Below are 14,952 nucleotides of genomic sequence, written 5' to 3'. Positions count from 1 at the left end.
AGCTCGGGACAGACTGACTGACACAAGCGCAGGAATCCTGGAGGAGAAGGAAAGGATAGCGGTTAGATTTTTTTATTTTTTATTTTCTTCGCTTTGAAAGGCTGGACGCAGACATGCGCTGGAAAAGTGAGGTAAAAGTAGAGTGTCGCATTGGTAAGGAGAATGAAAACGGATCTCTGGTGTCCAACGACGAGGTGAGTGAAGGGCGGGCGTGTAGCTTGTACACTCGCGATCAGCAGGTTGAGCCGTGAGTCAGTATCAGAGATTAAATATTAGTCGAAATTGCTTTGCCAATTAAATCAGAGTGGGCTTCGGTCTGTCATTAAAGCCGGCCTTCCACACGCTGCGGCTCAGTATTTTTACAATTTGAAGAAATGTCAAAGAAAATTAGCCCTCCCTGAATTCTGCAATTAAAACTCAAGTAGTTAATGAGACCTCTTCACCTTTTGGTTGCCCGGGTAGACGTTTGTGGCGAACTTAGCCTTTTTAATTGCTGTTATTAAATAAATCAATCCCCCTTTTCCTTCAGACCTCGCGCTGCTTTTCTGATTGACGCGTGAAATTGGCGTGTTGGTTGGTTTAACCGCAGCTCGCGCACGCGCGCCCGCGAGCAGCGGCTGAATCACAAATTCAGAGCTCAAGAACATAATGGACACGGGATGAGTATTAGTTCAAGTGTTGTCTGTTTTTGTAAGTAATGACTATCCTTCTCTTTTTTAAATGTCATTTTGGTTTAATCGCCGGCGTTGTCATGGTGAAAAGTGAAAGGCATGATATTTATGGGAAGGAGCAGGGGGCATTTAAGGCAGCTGCGACAGTCTGACAAACCAGCATCCTCTTCTCGCCGTAGCTTCTCGTCATGTGTGAAGATTGCAAAGGAGACGAAGAGCTGCTGGGCAAATGCACTGAAGACAGGAGAGACATAATGGTAGGCGGAAGGGAAACGGTGCAGCCAGAATTTGGTTTATTCTCAAAAACAAGCACGTTTTTTTTTTAAAGTTGTTTTATTTATTATATTTTGGTTTTTTGTGTCTGTGGACAGACAAAATGACAACTTTTAGTGAAAGATGACATGTATTTCTCATGGATTTGTCACTAATTGGCATCTAAAAGGAATAAAAACGCAAGACACTTTATTCTTTATTCAGACTTTTCTATCTTTTTGACTTTTTCTTTTTGGATTTGGACTTTAAAGCTTTTTGTGCTCGCGTTGGTCAAACTGTGACCCTTATGGCTTTACCTTTTTTATTCTGTAGTGTGATTTAGCTATTTTGAGCTTCTTAGCTTTGCTTTCAGTGTTTTTCTTTATGTTTTTTTCCTTTTACTTTAATTGCCAACTCAGCAGCTGCCCAGGAGACAAGGATAGGTGTGACTGGACCGAGATTTAACAGTTAAAACAAATAAATACATAAATTCGGGAAAAATGGTAAATTTTTAAGAGACAGTTTCTTGTGGTTGTTTTTCAGTCTATCAATCACGTTGCTTATTGGTGGTGACAGTGCGTACCAGCTCATGCTGTACTGCAGGTTAGGAGTGGATGCGTTCCTGTGCGTAATTTTCTAACCGCAGGTCTGATCTCCTCAGGGCGCACCGGTGGAAGTTTTGGATGAAGAAGCGTCGTCCCTGCAGGCGATGTCCTCTGCGCCTCTGCTGGGCAGAACTGTGTGTGCGAGCTGCAACGAGGAAATAGTTGATAAATATCTATTAAAGGTAAATCCTGTCATTTTGTATTTTTATGTTATTTTATTTATGTATTTATTTTGCATGCATTGTTTTTCCTGCGTATTTAACACTGGCAGACGTTTTCTTTCTCCCCGCTCCTGTTTGGCTCTAAACTGCTTTTCTTTCCCCCCCCTTTCTTCTTTAATTCACCGAGTGACTTTTGCCAAATCATCATATTTTTGCTTTAGGTTAACGACTTGTGCTGGCATGTGCGCTGTCTCTCCTGCAGCGTGTGTCAGACTTCACTTGGCAGCCACACAAGTTGCTACATCAAAGAAAAAGAGGTTTTCTGCAAACTGGATTACTTTCGGTGAGTGTATCGCCCTGCTAAAGATGCTTATCAGCGCAGATTAAACGATAACATAAGTTTGGGTCTGTTTTCGTTAAAGGAAATACCCATGAAATCCGATCTGTAAAAAAAAAAAAAAAAATACTACAAGTAATGCATTTGAGAAATTAGATATATCAAACACTGAGTCCTGTTTTATTAAGCTTTTATTACCGTACTTTCATTGTAACAATAATAATAATATACAATGCAGTCGGACCTGAGATTTGTTTCTGATTTTATTCAAATATCATGTATATCAAATTAATAAATGACCAATAAATGCATTATTATTTCTTACATTAATTTCTGTGAGACGACGAACTTCATAGTGACATAAATAAAAATAAATAAAACGACTTAGAGGATTTTTTTCCCCGTAAGTTTGGATAATTGGAGCAAATTGTGTGCCAGGTCCAGGGCGAAGGTCCATCTTTTATTTCATGTACCGGGGCCTATATCGAGGTCAGGTGGGGTTTTTCACCGTTCCTGTTGTTGTTTAGACTAAATTGTGGGATGATTATTTTGTGCAACTACGCGCATAAATAGCAGGAATAATTATAGGAATTTAAACTGTTATTAGCCTTTAAATACCATCAGGCTGTCTCCTTTGACCTTCACCTGCAGGAGATACGGCACTTGGTGCGCGTGCTGCGGACGGAACATCCACTCCACAGACTGGGTCCGCCGGGCGAAGGGCAACGTCTATCATCTGGCCTGCTTCGCCTGCTTCTCCTGCAAGAGGCAGCTGTCCACCGGGGAGGAGTTCGCCCTGGTGGAGGGAAAAGTGCTTTGCAGGGTTCACTACGACTGCATGTTGGACAACCTCAAGCGGGCGGTGGAAAAAGGTGAGGCCGAAGTCTCACCCCACCAAAATGACCGAGAATAATTTGCTCTCTCTCTGTTTTTTAAATATCGGTTTGACATTTATGAATCATCAACGAAGCCCCCAGAAACGGTATTATGTCTCATTTTAACATATTAATATATTTTGCTGCAGGAAACAGCGTTAACATGGAAGGAGCTGTGCCCACCGAACAGGAGATCAACCAGCCCAAACCCTCCAAGAGAGCTCGGACCAGCTTCACTGCTGACCAGCTGCAGGTTCAACTCCTCCTCATCCTCTTCTTCATTCATCACATAAGAATGCACAGAAAAAACAAGCAAAGACAAGTAGATTGTGTTTAGGTAAAAAAAAAAATGAATTAATGTATAAAAAAAAGAAAAAAGAAAACAAACAAACGCTGAATTATTCTATTTCTGGCCCTTAAATTGTTTTTTTTGTAATTCTTTTTCCTTTTTTTTTTTACATAGTACATATACTTTTTTTTTTAATTGAGGAAATTCACTTATATGTGTCAAAAAATAAAAATAAAAACTCAAAGGATTCAAGAGGAAAAAATGCCCTGATATTATTTTCACAGGTGGATAAGATGCGTCATTGTGTCTGACCGTCAGAGATGACATGATACAAGATATTTAATACATTTAGTCCCAATGACACGGAGGACAGAGAAGAAAAAAATTAAGTCAGAAATCTGTTTTTTAAATTGGACCATGTGCAGTTTGTCCTCTCTTAGCAATAATAATATTTATAATGCACATTATTTCAGCAATTCCCATTGTAGTTTTGTTATTGAATTAAAATGTAATAAATAAATCATTTAGACTTGTGCAGAATATCCCCAAATGCTTATATTTTCCACGATTTGATTAGAATGATCTGTCTGTGTGAATTAAACCCTCTTTGGCAGACTTTAAAAGGCAACTCTCAGATCTCCTCACAGTTACTCATGTTCAGATGAATCATGGATTTCCTTCCCACGGGACCACACAGTAAACCTTTGTGTTATTTTGTTACTTTGTGCACATGCAGGTGATGCAGGCTCAGTTTGCTCAGGACAACAACCCAGACGCCCAAACACTGCAGAAACTAGCAGAGCAGACAGGCCTCAGTCGAAGAGTCATTCAGGTCAGTAAAGATCGGTGCATGAAGACAAAGCGGATGATGGATATATCATCTGTTATGACATTTGTTGTTATGGCCAAAGCTGGATTTCATGTATATCAAGTGGTGTGTATAATGTATTGTGTGTAATTACTGCACTATCCAGACGACGTATGTTCCCAAACAAACTCCTAAATGACCAAACAGTTCAACCTGTAAGCTGGAATCTGAGTACAAGTAAAGAAAAAAATGCTGAGATACTTTAAGCAGATTTGAAATGCAGCTTCTAGTTTGACCCTTTTTTAGATAAGACACCTTTAACTGTTCTGACTGTTGCTGACTGTCCAAAAACTACAAGACAGTGACAGAGGTTTTACTCACAGGACAAAAGATGACTCCTTGACTGTAACTCTGTAAAAAAATGATATTTGTTTTGGCTGATGGAGTTCATGAGCTAAAACAGCGACACGCTTCTATTTTGGCCTTCAAATGCAGTCCTGCTAAAGGCGCTTGTCCCGTTAACTCAGGTCTGGTTCCAGAACTGTCGAGCACGCCACAAGAAGCACGTGAGCCCCAACCACACCTCCAGCACCCCCATGACCTCACTGCAGCCCAGCCACCTGTCCCAGCCCACCCCGACCCCTGAGGAGCTCCAATACACCGCCTACGGAGGTCCAGAGGGGTCGATGCTCTCAGCACTACACTCCTTCATAGACAGTGAGCACAAGACTTTTTATACATTTCCATGACTGTAATTAAATTAAATAGATTTTTTTATTCTTTTATTTCTAAACAATATATATTTATTTTATTTTAATTGCCCCCATTGAACATATGCATGCATTTAGGGTAAATGGACAAATATCTTAAATTCCAAACACAATAATTCTGAAATAAAGATGACTTTAAATCCAGGAACTTTAAATATTACAACCAGCATTTTATTCCATCTCCTGCTTCACTTTGACCCAGACAAACAGACAAACAGTAGAAACGACTAGAATAAATCCAGACGAAGAAAGAAAAACTTTATCCTGTTTGATATTTTGTCTCAGTAAAATAACGTGAAAAAAAAATCCCTTTCAAAGTTAGAGGAGTGGTAGATGACGAATGATGAAATGACGCAGGTAATAAAAACTGATGTGGCAGCCACGCTGCACATGATGAGATAGGGAAGTTTTGTCGTCAGATAGCAGATAATCAACCTTATGATGTTTTTTTGTTGTTGTTGCCATTCTTTTTGTGCTTCTTTTGGTGTAGCATTTCACCCTCCCTGTTTGATACTAGGAGGAGACACAAACCCAGCCAGGGAGGGGTGTGTGTGTGTGTGTGGGGGGGCATCTGGAAGGGCATTTGGCATAAAATCTGTGACAAAGCAAACGTGCGTCCGCTGGGATGTCCTCGGAGAAAATCAGGGAGCAGCTGCTCTAAACCTTCTGGAGATGTAATATTTGACCCTGTCAGGAGCGCAACGAGGAAACATCCAATCAAATCACAATGCAAATATATAACTGTGCTGTTGTCTATTGTGACTGTTACATATTTGAATACGATTTGTGGAAAATTGACCTGGATCAATATTCTCACTCTGCTCTCTGTTTGTGCCTGCAGTACACTCGCCTCCATCCTTGTTTCAACCGCTGCTGCCAGCCCACGCCATGACCTCGCTGCCTGTGTCTAACGCCTGAGCTGCCCTCTCTCTCTTACACTCACACACACCTTACCAGTGTTTTTCCATTATTAGCAGCAGTATTCTGCTACGTGTGGTAAATATAATTTAAAGTTTTTGTGAACCATAAAATCTGCCCGTAATATTGTTTGTTAAGCAAATTCTGGATCACTATCATTTACAGCCCTAAATGTACTGATGTATGATGGAAATGGCAACGCTTCGGTGCACGGCACACACGACATTATATATTTATATTTGTTTGTTGTCTGTTTGTTGGTGACAAAGTCTGATTGTGCTACTCTTAGTGAAAGCCACCAGCCCCACAAAAGTCCACTCCACATGAAGATGAACTGAATAGCAGTGTTGCAATTTAATTTATTGTATGTGTCGTCTCTTTTGAGAATAAATGTCTAATTTCACAAACCTGGGAGAGGAGTCTTTGTAAGCTTTTACACACGAGAGCTGAGGCCGTGCTGCGTTCAAGTCTCGGCAGATTTAGAAATTAGGAAATAGAAAAAAACAATTTATTGATGAAAGCAAACATTATTAAAATACAACTATATCTGTATGTCAAATGATGAACTTACACACAGGCAACATGTGTTGATAACACAAAAACACCTGAAACTTTTAATTGCATACATGGAAGAAAGAAATGAGCGAATATAGATAAAACTGAAGTGTTGCTCGTCTGTTTACGACAGGTTAGAGCACTGCATCTTCAGAGTTTGACTTTTAAGAGCTTGTGGTTAGAAAACTGTCTCGCATTATACCAAGAGAGACGTTTAACTTGTGTCTACTTGCTGACTGTGGTTGACCAAAAGAATCCAATTTCCAGACACAGGAGGGAGGAGAAGGCATATAAAAACACTTCTTTTACTTGACTTATCAGATCTTACGAAGTCACACTACCTGGAGTGAAACTGAACCTGAGTTACAAACGCAAAAAGATATCGAACTCCGACAGTAGTTATTTTGTGTGGAGAAAAGAAAGAAGAAGAAAAAGAAAAAGACAGAAAAAAAAACAACCTGCTGCATGCGTAATAAGCCCCACTGTGCTCTACATGCATCATTTCTCTTCTTTCTTTCAGATACACAAGGAGTTGTTTTTCTTTTTGCCTTTTTTTTTGAATGTTACATGTCCCAGCGTGCTCAGCTCCAACAGGGGCGGGAGGTGTGTGAGGCAGTCTGGCAGTGTTGTCACTCAGAGGCACCATGAGGGCAGGTTCTCAGGATTGACAAGCACGGCGCAGAGACTCACAAACATGAGTCACATCTGAAAGATCTAAAGGCGAACATCTTTCTAAGCGGTGCGTGAATCTACTCTGGTAAAAAGCACAACCTAGTAAAAGGTTGATGGCAGTAAAACACAAGGATGACAACTGGAGGATGGGGGTGTGAGAGAGGTGGTGTACACCCTGGGCAGGTCGCCAGTCCATCACAGGGCTGACACGCGGAGCCGCTCTCGCTAACATCGATGCCTGAGGGAAATTTTAAGCCACAAACTGATCTCCAAAAATCCTCTAAATCTTTTTCTTCCCAGACAGGAATCAGCTTCATCTGTGGCTCACCAACTTATCTAATAAATCTGTCCAACGGCAGCTTTGACAGGAGTGACTCACTAGTGTTACAAACAACCATGCAAGAACAGGACACACAGTAGCAAAAACACTTAACACTGTTACTCCAATAACAAACTTTGTTATTGTTTAAGGTTATTAATACAAGACTCAAATATTTTGTGTGTATTTAAAACCTATTAAAACCAATCCAGCATCTTTAAACCAGCTCCTCTACTATTTGTTTTCTTCTGCCCCACAGACATGTTACATACGTTTGCCACATAATGGGACCTAATTATATATTTCTTAAACTTATCAAAGATAAAAATGGTCAGTAGAGAAGCAGGGGTTGTGTGAGGCATCATATATTAAAAAATACATATCGATACTGTTTTAATAATACACATATGATTATATCACAAATAATCCAGCAATGAGTTAAAACTCGGACGTTAAGCCTTGTGGATTTGCTGTTCATCAGGTCACATGGTTGTATTTTCACTATCAATTAAACGTAATTGTGCCATTTATGTTTTCATTTGTACAGTTCTGGGTACAGACTCTTTCCACCTCCTCGGCTGGTGGTTAGTGTCATAAAAATAGGAACAAAACACAAAAACAACAATATTAAAGATGACTTAAACTGATAGCATTATTTGCTTTTCAATGGTCTGTACAGAGATGATGATTTTTATCTTTATTTGGATTAGTCTGACCACGATAACCACGCAGTGAAAATACGATACCATGACAGCCCTAACTGTAAGCGTGGTTACAGGAAGCGTCCAAGGGCACTCGGATTAGTTTGGAAATCCACAGTCACTTAATTCAAAGTGACCGCCGTCATCATCCTGTGATGGAAGCCTTTAAATCCAGTAAGAATGGACTCTAACACCAATGAGGTAACTTTCAAAGATTATCACTTTAACACTTTTTATACCTGTCACTGGTTTCAGTGCATTGTGACTGACACACAAGCCCACGTCAAAACACATGCAGAATTCTGAGTTTCTGCATTTCCTGCTGCACACAAACACAAACACGTCATTCTGCTTCACCCACACCTAATAAACCAGACCTGTTAGACATCTCTTGCTGCTAAATATCCCTTTAAGAACGTTGATAAAGATGTTCCAACAAATTAAACATAAACACAGTCGGCAATGAGTGGTGAATATTTTTCTCAATGTGAGACACCTGGAAAACTGCGAGAACAGAGATGAGCTGAAGTTTGACCATTTCACGGCAGGAACTCAGCAGTGCATCAACAACAGCACAGAGTGTACAGGTCATCTGCTAACGACTGGCACCACCAAGTGGTGAACATTGGCAACTACATGTTCCATTATTGTATGTGGCAGTAAAACGTACACAAATACACACATTTCCTTTACATAGACACGTATAAAAATATTCATAAAGACTTTTCACTTTTTAAACTATCACTGAGTCCATAAATTACTATGTGTGGGTGAATCTAATTATTCATGTTGCTTAGCTACAAGTTGTCAATTATAGTGTACAGCTTCAACTTGTGTACACTTCCATTAAATATGGCAAAGTGTTTATTCCCATATGCCACGTGGGTTTGTACCATGCTTTGGTGTTAACCTTTATTCTTTCTCCTTCCGGGCTACTTCCTTCTGTTCTTCTTGTGGAGGATCTTCCTCAGTGTTTTGCTCATGCGGAAGGGCCGGGCTGGAGCGCCGTCGTTCACCTCCAGATCCCACACTACGAGGCAGCAGCAGCAGCAGCAGCATGTTAAAAACCAATGGCGAGAGAATCATGCAGCACATCAAAATTTAACCTGTGATCACCTCGATTGTAAAAAATGAACGCCTCTGGAAATGCACGGGTCAGTAGTTCAACCATTTATGTTTATTCGCAAACAAAGATTCACATTTTCATTGGATTCATTGATAAAAAAATTCTCCTATACAAAAAGAACACTGAATAACCTCCAGACAGATGTGTGTATTATACTTAGTATTAAAACAGCACAACATCTGAACCATCCAATAAAAAAATTTACCAAAAATGGCTTTGACATCCTTTTATAAACTGTATCGCAAAGGTTCCTGGTGTTAGGTCTAAAACAGAATAAGAGGAACATTTTTTTTAATTTTTTTTTTCACATCTAGGCACATAAACTAGTGGCTGCATTCAAAAGGTTCCTGAAAACGGTCAGGTTCGGTTCACATCTTTTTTCTTTAAGCATAAACCATTAAATGTCTTTTAAAGTCTTGACCTCCAACAAAGCCTCTGTCTGGTTTACAGTACATCTATGAGCATAATGAAAACTTTAATGTGACGCTGTGCGACTGATTTAACATAAGACAAACCTGTTTTGCTAAGTGCAGAGTTCACACCATTTTTGGATCTGTGTGCTTGTGTTAGTATAAATATAGTGGTTATAAAACCAATGGTAAACACCAACAGCCAGCAAAGTAATCATGCTACACAGAAGAAAGAAATCACATGGTTTGTTTCCTGTATGTGAAAGTGCATACAAAACATGATTTTACATTAGAAGACCAAAGTGCGACAAGAGGGTGCCCCATAAGTCCACCACTTTTTTCATGGTGATGCCTTATGTCAAAGTGGCATCTGTACATTGTTTATGGTCCTCGTGTTTGTTTGGGTTAAAAAAAAGAAAGAAAAGCTTGTCTCGTTTTTAGTTTTCAGCCTGTGCATCCATCCTGCGAGTTGATGTGTTCCCTCTCGGTAAGGCAGAGGTCAGCAGAGAATACAGACAAGAAAATGACAAAGAGAAAGAAACACAAAAGTGTAGCAGAAAAAAAGGCAAGTATCTGAGTTGGCTCGAGAGAGGAAGTGAACAGTTAACTTAGTCCCCTATGCCTTTTCTGCGAGGACCCAAAGTAACAGCATGTCCTTTCATGTACAGGTCATCCCTGACAGGCTGGGTGGGGTGCATCCAGTTTCGATGTTTAGCCCTACAGTGCTTGCTCTCAAGCGTCCAGACCCCCACGCACACGGCAGATATGGAGAAGTGAGTCAGAGAGCCAAGAGTTTAGTAAAATGCATCACTCAGGAAGCAGCGCAAGTTTTGGCACCCTCCTCTCCTTTGCGCAGGATCTTGTGCAGGCCAGGAGACATGTAGTAGGGCCTGGAGGAAGAACCATCATTCCTCTCCAGGTCTTCACCTGAGACCAGGTCCCCGCAAAGGAACAGGAGGAGCAGGAAGAGCAAACAGCACACAGAGCAGCAGCCACAAAGAGAAAGGAAAGCAAAGACTCAGCAGAGATGATAAACAAGAAGATATGCAAGACAGCGATTATTTAAAAATGTTAAAAGGAAGAAAGAGTTACACAAAGCTGCTGACAGGAGTGCTTCTGCACCGTACAGTATAAAACAAACTAAACATGAAACAGCATACTTACAAAAGCACAGGAACAATGTGTCCACACACATAGCATAGACGTTAAAAAAGCCATGTGCGATCATGTAGGATCCAAATATCACCGTCTGAAAGAGTTAACAGGTGAAAGTCTGAACGTCTTACACTTTTCACTATAGTCTTGTGTTCCTGCTTTATTGTGCACACTGCACTGCAACAAACGGCAAAAACATTATGAAGAATATAAATCGCTGAGTCATAAATTCTAGAGCAAATTAATTAGTTTGTGCAGCACTGTAAAAACTGCAACTGTGTAAAGCTGTGAAGCTTTCCAGAACAACTCTGAATAAATATGTCATTACCAAGTGTTAAATATTTATAATTGAATATTTGCCAAAATAATGTTTTGACTATATTTAAACAAAACACAAGTAGAGGAGCGCTGCTTAGAAGCGCTGGTTGAGTCTGAACTTAAGAAGTGATTTTTCCACCGTACCAAGAAAACAAAGTACAACAAAGAATATAGATTACATCATTTTTTTGTGCACCGTGTAAAAGACCAAGTCAGAATATGAATATATTTTTGGACAATTAAACATTTTTCGTGATTGTGCCTCTGTAAAGAGAATTTTAAATCAAATCATCACGATGTGATTGAAGTCCAGACTTTCAGCTTTAACATTATTTTTATAGTAGTCCCTCATTTTCACTTTTAACTAGACAAACTAACATAACTTTATATGTTCATAACGTTGTTGCTGTTTTTTTAACCATAGAAATAATTCTGCCATCAGTGAACTCTGATAGATTTATTTGTATGATCTAGGGTTTATATATGATCTAGGGTTACTGAGGCCATCAAACTGCTTGCTAGTAAGTAGTCCAATTACTTTTGAGCCTCTGAAAATTGGGCACTGTGTACCTAAGTAAGTCCTAAAGATAAAACAAACAAACACATTTTTGTTAAACCCCATGAATAAAGGTAAAAGTCTACATTTCACTCACATATTGATTGTTTGATTTCTTTTTACAAAAATTCTGTCATTTTCCAAATACTAACTATATTCATCACAGTATAGATGTAGATTCTTAATTCCTTACCAATAGGGGGACCCAAATGTAATTTAGTGATGGCACCTCCTCTTGAAAAACTGGTATTTTACGTGAGAAGAAGAAAAACGCAAGAACACCTGAAAAAAATAATAAAAATCTGATTGAGTAACAAGCAAATATATATTTTCTTACATCATTTGAAATAAACAAAAACTGTCAAATCCTCATCGGCTTTAAAGGAGGTTAAGCACAGAGTGGGTAGAACTTGAAACAAGGGTCTCATGATATACTGAAGGTTTACAATAAAGGACGTGCAAATATAAAAAGCTGCTGAAACAAAACAACAAAGTGGTTAGGCCATGCAATAAATCCTTTCAAACACTGCAAGTATAAATTAGAGTAACTGCTAGAATCAAGGTTTACGTTTAATATATAAGCTCTTATAAAGTGAAGTGAAATCAAGGTCCTCCAAATTCATGTCAGCCACCTACTGGGATGTAAGTGTCAACTTATAATGATGCAAATTAAATAAGTAAATAAAACAGAGCTTATTGCATGAATCGAAATACAAAAACTCACCAACACTTCCTGAAATAAGCAGTTTTCCCAAGAACAGCAGAAAGTCGGTCACCTTGTCCAGGACGGCCACCCTGCGAGGAGGAAGACAACTTGAGTAAATGGACTGGTTCTTATTATAAACAGGGGTGCACATAAGTGGTCCGCAGGTGCGCATTCGCTGTCAAAATAAAAGACGCGTGTGCGTTTGCGTACATAAGATTTTCTGGAGGAGGACAGACATTTGTTTAGAACTCTTAAAGATGTCGAAGAAGCTCCTTTAAGCAATTACTTTGGTGTTCCTCCACCTCCAGAGAAATGTCAGGAGTCCGAACCGCAAAAGAAGCGCGTATTCTCGGAAAAGTGGTTGCAGGAGGTGAGCTGGCTTCAAACAAATGATGAACGCACAGAGATGTGGAGCAGAATATGCCGTGGAAATCCCACTCTAGCGGACAAAAACAGTGCCTTTTATATGTACGCAAACGCACGTTGCAACTTCTTATCTGGTGCGCGTCTTTTATTTTGACAGCGAATGCGCACCTGCGGACCACTTATGTGCACCCCTGTTTATTGTGCCTGTCACCTCTAGCTGAGCACCCTCATTCACCCATTCTAACATTTACATTCATACTCCAATGGACACATCAGAGAGCAACTTGGATCTTGCCCAAGGATATTTGGCATGCACATGGGAGCAGCCAGGGATCGAACTACCGACCTGCTCTACCTCCTGAGTTACGGCCAACCTCAAGTTGAGGTAGAAGAGAAACACAAACAGCAGAGACACAACCTCCCGTGCATTACGTGAACTGAAACTGCCCCATTACTTCACAAACATGAAAACAGTAAATATACTTCTTTGGTTTTTTTGCCCATATCTGTTACGTTCTGGCATTTTTTATGGTAAAGAAGAAGCTTTAGCTTTACCACCTCAGCAGCGTGACATCTGTACTCTGCTGAGGGTTTTTTTTAGCCATGTGGCTCTAAAACATTTAACTGGGACTTACCGAACAACATTCCTCATTAAGAGGAAGAAAGCATCCTTGGAGGAGGTGCAGAAATTCTTCCCATATATTGCCATCTGTTGGTGAGAAGCAGAGAGCGCTGGGTTGCGGGTAGTTAAGCACCGAAGCTGGACCAATTAACAGCTGCTAACAGATGTCTGCAATAAATGAGTGTTACTAGAAATTACTCACCATAATGAACGCATTTCTGTTTAGAAACTTGATAAAATGTTCCAGGCACCAGAAGCAGCATTTGAGGCAGCAGAGCAAGAATCGAGCGCAGGCATTTTGAGAAACTGGATAAAAATCAGGAACATAAATAAATACCATCAACAAAAAGTCATTTGAAATAATCAGTAATAAATTAGTAAGAGGCCTTGAAGGGTTTCCAAGCTTGCCTTTCAGTTTGTGATCCAGGTACTCGAGAACAATTCGGATCATCTGCACCACAGAAAGGATTAGCGACCCAAAGGCCAGAGAACCTGTGTGATAACTGCACCACAAGAGTGTAGAATATTAAATGAGAACACTTTCCTCACGTTCTTACTTTCAGGTTTCAGCTTCTTAACGGATTTGCGCTTGTTTTGGGACTGTACTCACCGTATAGCCCTGCTAAAGGAGGAGTACAGGGGGCATGCAGGGATGTCTTTTGGCTTCTTCAGGGCCCAGTAGTAGGAAGCGAAGGCCCCGGCCAGGGTGCACTGGCCCAGGGCGATGGTAAAGTTGACCAGCCAGAGGAACACAAAGAGGTTACACAGATGGAAAACTAAGATGTAGCGATGGTACAGACTCTCCCCACCGTAGAAGGCGAACATACACTGTGACCCGGGGCACACCTTGGTAATGTTGGTCTTACTGAAGGTCTGAAATAAAGCAGCAGATTAGATCTTGATGTGCTGTCAGATAGTAATAATAGGATTCTATTTGTCACCATAATCAAGATACTTAATCGCCACTATTCTCTTCTGGTCTTTCCTGCCTCTACCTTGAATATAAATTATTTCCACATGAATAGCTTTAAGGGAAATCCTTGCATATTCATCTTTTTACATGCTCAAATTACTCGTTGGCTGATAAATAACATCTGTCAGATAAATGTTTGTCGCTGCCAGCCACTAATTGAACTCGATTTACATCGGAACATCTAATCTATTTACATTGAGACATTTTATTAATAAGACATATTACACCTAATTTGACTAATTACGCTTTACTGCAGAGAACAAATCTGATCAAGAGATATTTTGCATGCCAAGTGATGGAGAAATTACACGGTAACTAAACATTTTCAGTAATAAACTGTAAGAGAGCATCGGGCTAACCTGTGGATTGCATGTGAGGTTTGCATACATGCATTTATCATCAGCAGGTGTGACCTTGTAGACTGCGTTACCCGATGATGCTAAGAAGCTGAGGGTAAACTAGTTAAAGGAAAATTTCAACACTCAAGAATCAGTGAGTTAAATAACATGTAGTTGGACTTCCTTGACTGCTTCACTTACTTGTTACAATGACTCACAGGCCATTTTATTAGGCACACCTGTACAACTGCTTGTTCACACAAATATCTAATCAGCAAATCACAAAGAAGCAACTAAGTGCTGAAAATCTCTGGGTGAAAATGCTGAAGTCAAAGGTCACAGGAGAAAGGCCAGACTGCTTCGATCTGATAGGAAGGGAAGAGTAACTTAAACAACCACAATCATTCTTATCAAGGTTTGCAGATGAGCATCTCTGAACGCACAAGACA

At 40.0% G+C, this 14,952-nt stretch overlaps 2 protein-coding genes across 5 annotated transcripts in view; one reads left to right on the top strand and one right to left on the bottom strand.

Moving 5' to 3' along the window:
• LOC116333331 (LIM/homeobox protein Lhx8) lies at nt 1-6,877 on the top strand. Of its 3 annotated transcripts, none has more exons than XM_031756540.2 (9): nt 1-194; nt 851-928; nt 1,585-1,710; nt 1,911-2,032; nt 2,678-2,898; nt 3,051-3,154; nt 3,927-4,022; nt 4,526-4,715; nt 5,610-6,877. In XM_031756540.2, the coding sequence occupies exons 1-9, from the start codon at nt 114-116 to the stop codon at nt 5,684-5,686; spliced, it is 1,095 nt and encodes a 364-aa protein (XP_031612400.1). In that variant the 5' UTR covers nt 1-113; the 3' UTR covers nt 5,687-6,877. The 3 variants fall into 3 exon arrangements, with proteins under 3 accessions (XP_031612400.1, XP_031612401.1, XP_031612402.1); XM_031756542.2 differs by having other exon boundaries at nt 64-690; XM_031756541.2 differs by lacking the exon at nt 851-928.
• slc44a5b (solute carrier family 44 member 5b) overlaps nt 6,173-14,952 on the bottom strand; it is a 41,881-nt gene continuing 33,101 nt past the window's right edge. Inside the window, exons 14-22 of one of the 2 annotated variants that reach the window (XM_031756538.2) lie at nt 14,525-14,612; nt 13,803-14,065; nt 13,601-13,695; nt 13,395-13,498; nt 13,206-13,279; nt 12,223-12,293; nt 11,692-11,780; nt 10,634-10,718; nt 6,173-8,963 (exon numbers count right to left, since the gene is read on the bottom strand). In XM_031756538.2, the coding sequence (XP_031612398.1) occupies nt 8,866-8,963; nt 10,634-10,718; nt 11,692-11,780; nt 12,223-12,293; nt 13,206-13,279; nt 13,395-13,498; nt 13,601-13,695; nt 13,803-14,065; nt 14,525-14,612 (967 nt within the window). In that variant the 3' untranslated portion in view covers nt 6,173-8,865. Of the gene's footprint in view, nt 8,964-9,090; nt 10,397-10,633; nt 10,719-11,691; nt 11,781-12,222; nt 12,294-13,205; nt 13,280-13,394; nt 13,499-13,600; nt 13,696-13,802; nt 14,066-14,524; nt 14,613-14,952 lie in introns of those variants that run through there. The other variant, XM_031756537.2, reaches the window with a different exon arrangement.

The sequence above is a fragment of the Oreochromis aureus genome, linkage group 23, assembly GCF_013358895.1.
Source record: "Oreochromis aureus strain Israel breed Guangdong linkage group 23, ZZ_aureus, whole genome shotgun sequence".
Taxonomy (NCBI): Eukaryota; Metazoa; Chordata; class Actinopteri; order Cichliformes; family Cichlidae; genus Oreochromis; species Oreochromis aureus.
Note: the sequence above shows the minus strand (reverse complement) of the source record. Positions and strands in the feature narration are given on the sequence as shown.

What these genes read in the sequence shown, in the direction of transcription:
- LOC116333331 (XM_031756540.2), top strand. Translation starts at nt 114, where the DNA reads ATGCGCTGGAAAAGTGAGGTAAAAGTAGAGTGTCGCATTGGTAAGGAG. An exon ending in TCACTGCTGACCAGCTGCAG is followed by an intron (nt 3,155 to 3,926) that starts GTTCAACTCCTC and finishes GTGCACATGCAG; the next exon opens with GTGATGCAGGCTCAGTTTGC. An exon ending in ACTACACTCCTTCATAGACA is followed by an intron (nt 4,716 to 5,609) that starts GTGAGCACAAGA and finishes TTGTGCCTGCAG; the next exon opens with TACACTCGCCTCCATCCTTG.